Source organism: Lonchura striata, chromosome Z (genome assembly GCF_046129695.1).
Source record: "Lonchura striata isolate bLonStr1 chromosome Z, bLonStr1.mat, whole genome shotgun sequence".
In the NCBI taxonomy this organism is placed as follows: Eukaryota; Metazoa; Chordata; class Aves; order Passeriformes; family Estrildidae; genus Lonchura; species Lonchura striata.
This window is the reverse complement of record NC_134642.1, coordinates 1,025,295-1,034,234: the sequence shown is the minus strand read 5'-3', so window position 1 is coordinate 1,034,234 and position 8,940 is coordinate 1,025,295. Positions and strand designations below refer to the sequence as shown.

The window sequence follows — 8,940 nt, the reverse complement described above, 5'->3', positions numbered from 1 at the left end:
CGGGACCGGGACCCGAACCGGGAACGGGAGCGGGACCGGGAACGGGACCGGGACCGGGACCGGGACCAGAACAGGGAACGGGAGCGGGACCCAAACCGGGAATGGGAGCGGGACCAGAACCGGGAATGGGAGCGGGGTGGGACCCGAACCGGGAACGGGAGCGGGACCCGAACCGGGAACGGGAGCGGGACCCGAACCGGGAACGGGAGCGGGCTGTGTGCCCACCGGAGCACCCCAAGTCCGGTTGTTGCGGGCCGAGGGCGGCTCTGGCTCGGGTCAGTTCTGGCTCGGGTCGGCTCTGGCTCGGGTCAGTTCTGGCCGGGTCGGTTCTGGCCGGGTCGGTTCTGGCCGGGTCGGTTCTGGCTGGGTCGGTTCTGGCCGGGTCGGTTCTGGCTCGGGTCGGGTCTGGCTCGGGTCAGCTCTGGCCGGGTCGGTTCTGGCTCAGGTCGGTTCTGGCTCGGGTCGGCTCTGGCTCAGGTCGGTTCTGGCTCGGGTCGGCTCTGGCTCGGGTCGGTTCTGGCCGGGTCGGTTCTGGCTCGGGTCGGGTCTGGCTCGGGTCAGTTCTGGCTCGGGTCGGTTCTGCCTCAGGTTGGCTCTGGCCAGGTCAGTTCTGGCCGGGTCGGTTCTGGCCGGGTCGGTTCTGCCTCGGGTCGGCTCTGGCCAGGTCAGTTCTGGCTCGGGTCAGTTCTGGCTCGGGTCAGTTCTGGCCGGGTCGGTTCTGGCTCGGGTCGGGTCTGGCTCGGGTCGGTTCTGGCTGGGTCGGTTCTGGCTCCTCCGGTTCTTGCATGATTCCGTGATTTTACACGGGGGAAGGGAAATGCAAATATTCGTGTTTGCAAAGTGTTATTTCCGTGATTTGGCTTGAGATGGACATGAACCATGGCTCGCCCAAGGCCAGGTTGCACCTTGGTGTTCCCCTGCTAGCCCAGCGGGAAAAGAGTTTGGGTTTGGAATTCCAGAATCCTGGAATGGTTTGGGAAAGGAGTGCTTGCTTTTGTAATTCCAGAATCCCGGAATGGTTTGGGAAAGGAGTGCTTGCTTTTGGAATTCCAGAATCCCGGAATGGTTTGGGAAGAGTGTGCTTGCTTTTGGAATTCCAGAATCCCAGAATGGTTTGGGAAAGGAGTGCTTGCTTTTGTAATTCCAGAATCCCGGAATGGTTTGGGAAGGGAGTGCTTGCTTTTGGGATTCCAGAATCCCGGAATGGTTTGGGAAGGGAGTGCTTGCTTTTGTAATTCCAGAATCCCGGAATGGTTTGGGAAGGGAGTGCTTGCTTTTGGGATTCCAGAATCCCAGAATGGTTTGGGAAGGGAGTGCTTGCTTTTCGGATTCCAGAATCCTGGAATGGTTTGGCTCTGAGGGACTTCAAAGCCCATCCCATTCCACCCCAGCCATGGCAGGGACACCTCCCACCATCCCAGGCTGCTCCAAGCCCCATCCAGCCTGGCCTGGGACACTTCCAGGGATCCAGGGACAGCCACAGCTGCTCTGGGCACCTTTACCCCGCCCACCCTCCCAGGATAAAAAACCGGAATATTGTGGGAACTCCTCTAAAGACTAGTCAGCTTGATAAATCATTTTGAAAGATCCCTGAAGATGTTAGCACGCCTGGGGTTTAAAATTCTTCTGGAAGGAAGGCAGGAGCAAACTCTGGGATGGCTAGGGCTGGGGAGCGGCACTGCGCGCGGTGGGAGCCCATGCGGGCGCTGCTGCCCGGCCTGCAGGCAGCCAGGCTCCTCGCCCAGACGCCGTCACAGATATCTGGGGTGAAGCTGTGCTCCCTGGCTCTGAATTGCTCTGGGGGAAGTGACCCTTCCCCTCTGCAGCTCCGGGCAGCCAGCTCCTGAAACGGTGTCTAAATGTCAGCGGAGATGGTTTGGTGAAACTCGCTCACACAGGAAAACTCAGCACTGGAGCAGAGCTCAGAGGGGTTACAGCTTAGGGCTGTTCCGGCCACGTTGGGCTGTTCTCTGGTGACCCACACAGGCCTTGTGCTTGGGCTGTGTGTTTGCAGTCTTCCAGCACATAAAATGAAATCTCTGCTTGTAAATAATGTGTTGTCTGAACGTCTTATCCTGCTCTAGGCAGCTGTTACTTTTATGTTTTAAGGGAAAGGGAGTTTTATCCTCCCGCTGAACTGTGGAGAATGCCTTCCTTCACTTCAAACAAAAATGTTTGTTGGTTTCACTGCATAGATTGAATCACAGCACATCCTGAGCTGGAAGGAACCCACTCTGTGCATCCCTGGCAGCGCTGTCCAAAGGCTCCTGGAGCTCTGGCAGTGCTCATTCCATGGCCCTGCACAGACATCCCAACAATCCCACCCTGTGCATCCCTGGCAGTGCTGTCCAAAGGCTCCTGGAGCTCTGGCAGTGCTCATTCCATGGCCCTGCACAGACATCCCAACAATCCCACCCTGTGCATCCCTGGCAGCACTGCCCAAAGGCTCCTGGAGCTCTGGCAGTGCTCATTCCATGGCCCTGCACAGACATCCCAACAATCCCACCCTGTGCATCCCTGGCAGCGCTGTCCAAAGGCTCCTGGAGCTCTGGCAGTGCCCATTCCATGGCCCTGCACAGACATCCCAACAATCCCACCCTGTGCATCCCTGGCAGCGCTCTCCAAAGGCTCCTGGAGCTCTGGCAGCCTCGGGGCAGTGCCAGCCCCTCTGGGGCAGAACCTTTCCCAAATCCAGGCTGCCGCTCCTGGCCCAGCTCCAGCCGTGCCCTGCAGCGTCCCGTCCCGCAGCCCTGGTGTGTGTTGCAGGTGGCAGTGCCGGGATGTCCCTGGAGCTCACCTTCCTGGGCACGGGCTCTGCCTTCCCGTGCCCGGCCCGCGGCGCCGCGGCGCTGCTGCTGCGCCGGGACGGGCACTGCTGGCTCTTCGACTGCGGCGAGGGGACGCAGACGCAGCTGATGAGGAGCCACCTCCGAGCAGGTCTGTGCCGTCCGGATGGCGGGGAGAGCTTCGGTGGGATCCAGCAAAGGGTCCCCGTGGCAGGGCTGACCAGCCTGCAGGGGAGAGGTTTGGGGGATCCAGCAAAGGGTCCCCGTGGCAGGGCTGCCCCAACCTATGGAGGAGAGGTTTGGTGGGATCCGAGCGAAGGGTCCCTGCAGCAGGGCTGACCTATGGAGGAGAGGTTTGGGGGATCCAAGTGAAAGGTTCCTGCAGCAGGGCTGACCTATGGAGGAGAGGTTTGGGGGATCCAGCGAAGGGTCCCTGCAGCAGGGCTGACCAACCTGCAGGGGAGAGGTTCAGTGGGGTCCCAGCGAAGGGTCCCCATGGCAGGGCTGCTCCAAACTGGAGGGGAGAGGTTTGGTGGGATCCGAGCGAAGGGTCCCTGCAGCAGGGCTGACCAACCTATGGAGGAGAGGTTTGGTGGGATCAGAGCGAAGGGTCCCTGCAGCAGGGCTGACCTATGGAGGAGAGGTTTGGGGGTTCCAGCGAAGGGTTCCCGCAGCAGGGCTGCTCCAAACTGGAGGGGAGAGGTTTGGGGGATCCAAGTGAAAGGTTCCTGCAGCAGGGCTGACCTATGGAGGAGAGGTTTGGGGATTCCAGAGAAGGGTTCCCACAGCAGGGCTGACCTATGGAGGTTTGGGGGATCCAGCGAAGGGTCCCCACAGCAGGGCTGACCAACCTGCAGGGGAGAGGTTTGGTGGGATCAGAGCGAAGGGTCCCTGCAGCAGGGCTGACCTATGGAGGAGAGGTTTGGGGGTTCCAGCGAAGGGTTCCCACAGCAGGGCTGCCCCACCAGCTCCACCAGCAGCTCTGACCGCCCCTCGGTGGAGAGCTGCCTCCGGCAGACACGCTGAATTAATTTATCAGGCTCAGCTGCAGACAGGAACGGTTCGTTTCTTGTTTGGAGGCGGCTCTAGATAAACCCTTCCCGTGGGTAAATGTCTCTCTTCAAGCGAGGCTGTGTGTATTGGGGATAACTTCTGCCCTTTGGCAAATAAATCAGAAATAAAGCTCACCTCGCTGTCACAGCCGCTGTGCTTCCGCAGTCCTCAGTGGCAGGAGCTGGCTTTGTCTCCCAGGGAGTGAAGATGAATTGTCAGTTATAAACACAAGCTCCTGCTCCTCCAAAACCTGTCAGGGAATTTAAGGACAGGTAGGTGGAGGAGTAATTCCTATGAAATTGCCTCCTGAATTCACCTTAAAACAAAAGGGAGGAGATCCTGCCACGCCTGTGGCTCAGTCCCAGCAGGTGCTGGAGGAAATCCTGGCTGGGGAGACACAGCCCGGGCACGAACGAAAGCCCAGACGTTTACAGAGCAATTTTCTCTCTAGTTTTAAACAAACCAGTCAGCAGTGGCGGGGCTCTTGCCTCTTAAAAACTCTGAAATCAAAACTGCGTGCTGGTTTGTTTGTTTTTTTAATTTCATTTTGTTCGTTTCATGGGCTAGAGTCAAAAGGAGGAGCAACACAAGTTCCTCGTTGTGTTCCTCCTTAGTCTACAGTTTTCCTGTAAGAGTTAAGCTCAAATGCTTCCCAGCACTTCTTTGCATTCCTCGTGCAGATGTCACCAGCCAGGCCCATTCCCTGCCCGTAGAATGCTTGGCTTAGGAGGAGCTGACCCTTGCATCTCTGCCGCCTTTTCTTGGCATATCAGGCCAAAATCTCCCTGGTGTGCAGGGGGAAAGAAATACCTTTTGGTTTGGGATTTGTTTGTTAAGCACTGGTGTTGATTTCCCTCCTCCCTCATTTCAAACACTTGCGGATCATTTCTGAGTCGTTTCAATGTTTATTTTCCTGGCTTTGTCTTTTCCTGTTCCATTCCGCAGCCAGAATTACCAAGATTTTCATCACTCACCTTCACGGCGACCACATTTTCGGACTTCCTGGGCTGCTGTGCACGCTCAGCCTGCAGAGCAGCCCCGATGCCAGCAAAGCCCCCGTTGATATTTACGGGCCCCTGGGGCTGCGGAGCTTCCTCTGGAGGAGCCTGGAGCTGTCCCACTCCCAGCTCCTCTTCCCCTACGCCGTCCACGAGCTGGTCCCCACGCGGGACCAGTGCCCCCCGGAAGAATTCAGGGACTTCTCGGGCTTGGACCGAGGCGAGGCGCTTCCCCAGGCGCCCCCAGGGAGGGTCCTGCACCTGGACCCAGGAGAAGACTCCTACTTGCTGCTGGAGGATGAGCAGCTGGTGGTGAGAGCGTTCCGCCTCTTCCACCGCGTGCCCTCCTTCGGCTTCGTGCTGCAAGAGAAGCCCCGGCCTGGGAAGCTCAACGTGCAGAAACTGAAAGACCTCGGTAGCTACTTTGACTTATTTTTCCTCTTTTTACTTCTTTTATGACCACCTTCCTACGTGTTGTAGCAAATCAGAGCTGCTGTCTCTCTCCGCAGCCTGTTTTAACTCAATTTTCCCTTTTCTGTCGAAGACTTCTTGGCGCTCTGAACTGGTGTATAACACCGGTGCCAGGGAATATCACAGACCATTTTCATGCTGGGAAGCGCAGGTTTAAGGCAGAGTTTAAACAGCTCAGCATGGCTTTCAGGAGAACACATGGCCAGTGTATTTGCATGATTTTCTTGACTTTAGCAGGAGCGGTATAATTGGGGTTTTTTGATACGGTTTCCCTGAGCGGTTTCCCGGCGGCTGCCCCGTCCCTGGAAGTGTCCAAGCCCTGGTGAAGCACTCTAGCACAGTGAAAGGTGTCCCTGCCCGTGGCAGGATGAACTTTGAGGCGCCTTCCAGCCCCAGCCATTCCAGCATTCCTGATTTTCTCCAAACACACTCCCTGCTAAGGTTGCAATCTCTTAATTTGTACAAAACGTCTGAAACACCAGTCGATTTTTGTAGAGCGGTTGTGCTTTTTCGCAGTGAGTCAGCTTGGTGTCCCGCACACCTGGAGTGGTGTTTTCAAAGCCGACACTTGTGGGAACCCCGGCCTTATTCTGGGGTCTCATGTGGTGGTGAAATTCCTCCTCCAGCCCGTGCTTCCAAAGAAAAACTGTGCAGGCTTAGCTGTTTGGTCTCAAGGCAGTTTATTGTTAGTTATCTAACAGATTATGTTCTTGGACTGCGGCTGTTTGATCAGCGGCCTGGGTAGAGGCACACACACCCCCTGACATCCTCTCTATCTGCTGTCTTCTTCTTCTTCTCTCCCCCCTCCCAGGGCTGCTGCTATCTTTTATAAGATATATTACGTATAACACGTTTATAATTATTCCCCAATACCTACTACCTAGTTGCCAAGTGTTTTTCTACTCTAAACCAATCTGTGAGTGCCAACATCACGAAGAACATGGAGGCAAGGAAAAAGGAGGAGGAAGAACAGGATCAGCCCACTTTCCTCCATCTTAGAACTTCTGATCCCTATGTACAAAGTGAAAACCCCCCTGGACAGGTGTTAAAACCCCCCTGTACAATACTAAAAAAATTTCCCCTCTACTTTGTAATTACTTTTTCTATCCTGTCTAACCTTTTGTGACTGCTTGTTCCACCTCCAAAGTTGGTAATTCATTCCATGGCTCAAACTCAAAATCACAGCTGTTTGCAGCTGCCTGCCAGGGTCTAAAATGCTTCTGACCAAGGCCTGGAACCTCCAAAACTGTCTGAGGGACGTTTTGAGTTCCCCCAGACACTGGTGTAAGAGGATGATGGGTGCAGCACTCACGCGCTGTTTGCTCTCCCTGCCAGGAGTCCCGCCGGGCCCCCTGTACGGGCAGCTGAAGCGCGGCGCCGCCGTCGTCCTGGAGAGCGGCGCGACGGTGACTCCTGGCGATGTGCTGGGCGCGCCGGTGCCCGGCAGGAAGGTCTGCGTCCTGGGCGACTGCTCGGGGCCCGTGGGGCTGGCGGCCGAGCGGCTGTGCCGCGGGGCGGACGTGCTGGTGCACGAGGCCACGCTGGAGGACGGCCTGCAGGAGCTGGCACGGGAGCGCGGGCACAGCACGCCCGGCACGGCCGCGCGCTTCGCCCGGAGCTGCCGCGCCCGCAGGCTGGTGCTGACCCACTTCAGCCAGCGGTACCGGCCCGCCGGGCACGGCACCGACCTCGGCCAGCTCAGGAGACAGGCCGAGGCCCTGCTGGATGGACAGGAGGTGACGCTGGCCGAGGACTTCATGACCATCGAGGTACCGCTGAAACAGTGAGGAACAGGGGCTTCATAAGGAGATCCCAGTGAAACAGTGAAAAACAAGGATTTCATAAAGAGATCCCAATGAAACGGTGAAGAACAAGGACTTTTGACCACAGAGATCCCAATGAAATGGTGAAGAGCAAGGACTTCATAAGGACATCCTAATGTAACAGTGAAAAACAAGGATTTCATAAAGAGATCCCAATGAAACAGTCAAAAAGAAGGATTTCATAAAGAGATCCCAATGAAACAGTGAAAAACAAGGATTTCATAAAGAGATCCCAATGAAACAGTCAAAAAGAAGGATTTCATAAAGAGATCCCAATTAAACAGTGAAAAACAAGGACTTTATAAGGAGATCCCAATTAAACAGTGAAAAACAAGGACTTCATAAGGATATCCCAATGAAACAGTCAAAAACAAGGATTTCATAAAGAGATCCCAATTAAACAGTGAAAAACAAGGACTTCATAAGGAGATCCCAATGAAACAGTGAAAAACAAGGATTTCATAAGGATATCCCAATTAAACAGTCGAAAACAAGGATTTCATAAAGAGATCCCAATGAAACAGTGAAGAACAAGGACTTTTGACCACAGAGATCCCAATAAAACAGTGAAAAACAAGAATTTCATCAAGAGATCCCAATGAAACAGTGAAAAACAAGGACTTTTGACCACAGAGATCCCAATGAAACAGTGAAGAGCAAGGACTTCATAAGGAGATCCCAATGAAACAGTCAAAAACAAGGATTTCATAAAGAGATCCCAATTAAACAGTGAAAAACGAGGACTTCATAAGGACATCCCAATGAAACAGTGAAAAACAAGGATTTCATAAGGATATCCCAATTAAACAGTAAAAAACAAGAATTTCATAAAGCGATCCAAATGAAACGGTGAAGAACAAGGACTTCATATGGAGATCCCAATGAAACAGTGAAAAACGAGGACTCTGTGACCACAGAGATCCCAATGAATGCAGATTTTCCTACCCAATTACAAGATAGCCAACCCAAGAAGATGAAGAGAGAATAAAGGAACGTGAGACAGCACCCTGCACCCTCCATCCTGAACCCATCTACACCACACTAAAAATCCTAAAAACTCAATTTCTCACGCATGTGACACCCTGCACTGCTCTCTAGAACCCCTACAATCCATTTCACACCTTCGTGGTCTGCGAAGTCAGTGGAGCCCTGAGAGCTCTGCCGAGTGGCTGTAGCTGGGCGCATTGCTGTGCTCAGGTGCAGGAGCTCCTGTCATTCCCCACCTGCATGTGACGTTTTCTCAGAAATAAACCGAGTTTAGGCCTCCTGACTCGTAGCAATTCGACCCATTCAAAGCCCTGGAGCATCGGCGCTGCGTTTCCACACCCAGGAGCGCCCGAGACGCTGTGGCAGGCCCTGGGCAGGTCCTCTGTGTTGGACCTTGCTCCGATGGGGTTTTGAAGGATGAGTTGTCCTGACAGGAGCGTGTTTGTGTCTGCAGAGGTGTCCCCGAGGGGGATCCGCCTGCCGTGCTCCGCCTGTTCCTGCAGCGCTTGTTCCTTCTGCCGGAGGACGTGCAGGCCCTGCTGTTGCCTCCTGTCCTCCCCACCTCAAACCAGGAGCTGTTCGACCTGCAACAACCCAAATTCCAGCCGAATCTCCTGATCGGGAGCTGTGAGGAGTTCTGAGTTGAGATGAGACCTGTGAATCATTCTTGAAGATGTGGTTTATTGTTTTTGTGTCTTACGTAAGTAAGAAAGGTGAGTTCAGCTGACATCTCCGTAGTGTAGTTCAGAAGGACACAAGACTTCCCATTACAAACCTTTTAAATATTTATTAACTAATAAAACACTGCCAACAAGACAATAA

At 54.5% G+C, this 8,940-nt stretch overlaps 1 protein-coding gene across 1 annotated transcript; it reads left to right on the top strand.

Moving 5' to 3' along the window:
- The first annotated feature begins 608 nt into the window (after positions 1 to 608).
- ELAC1 (elaC ribonuclease Z 1) lies at positions 609 to 8,940 on the top strand. The gene is made up of 3 exons (XM_021549563.3): positions 609 to 2,937; positions 4,785 to 5,252; positions 6,644 to 8,940. Exons 1-3 carry the CDS (start codon positions 2,475 to 2,477, stop codon positions 7,093 to 7,095), a joined length of 1,383 nt encoding a protein of 460 aa, XP_021405238.2. The 5' UTR covers positions 609 to 2,474; the 3' UTR covers positions 7,096 to 8,940.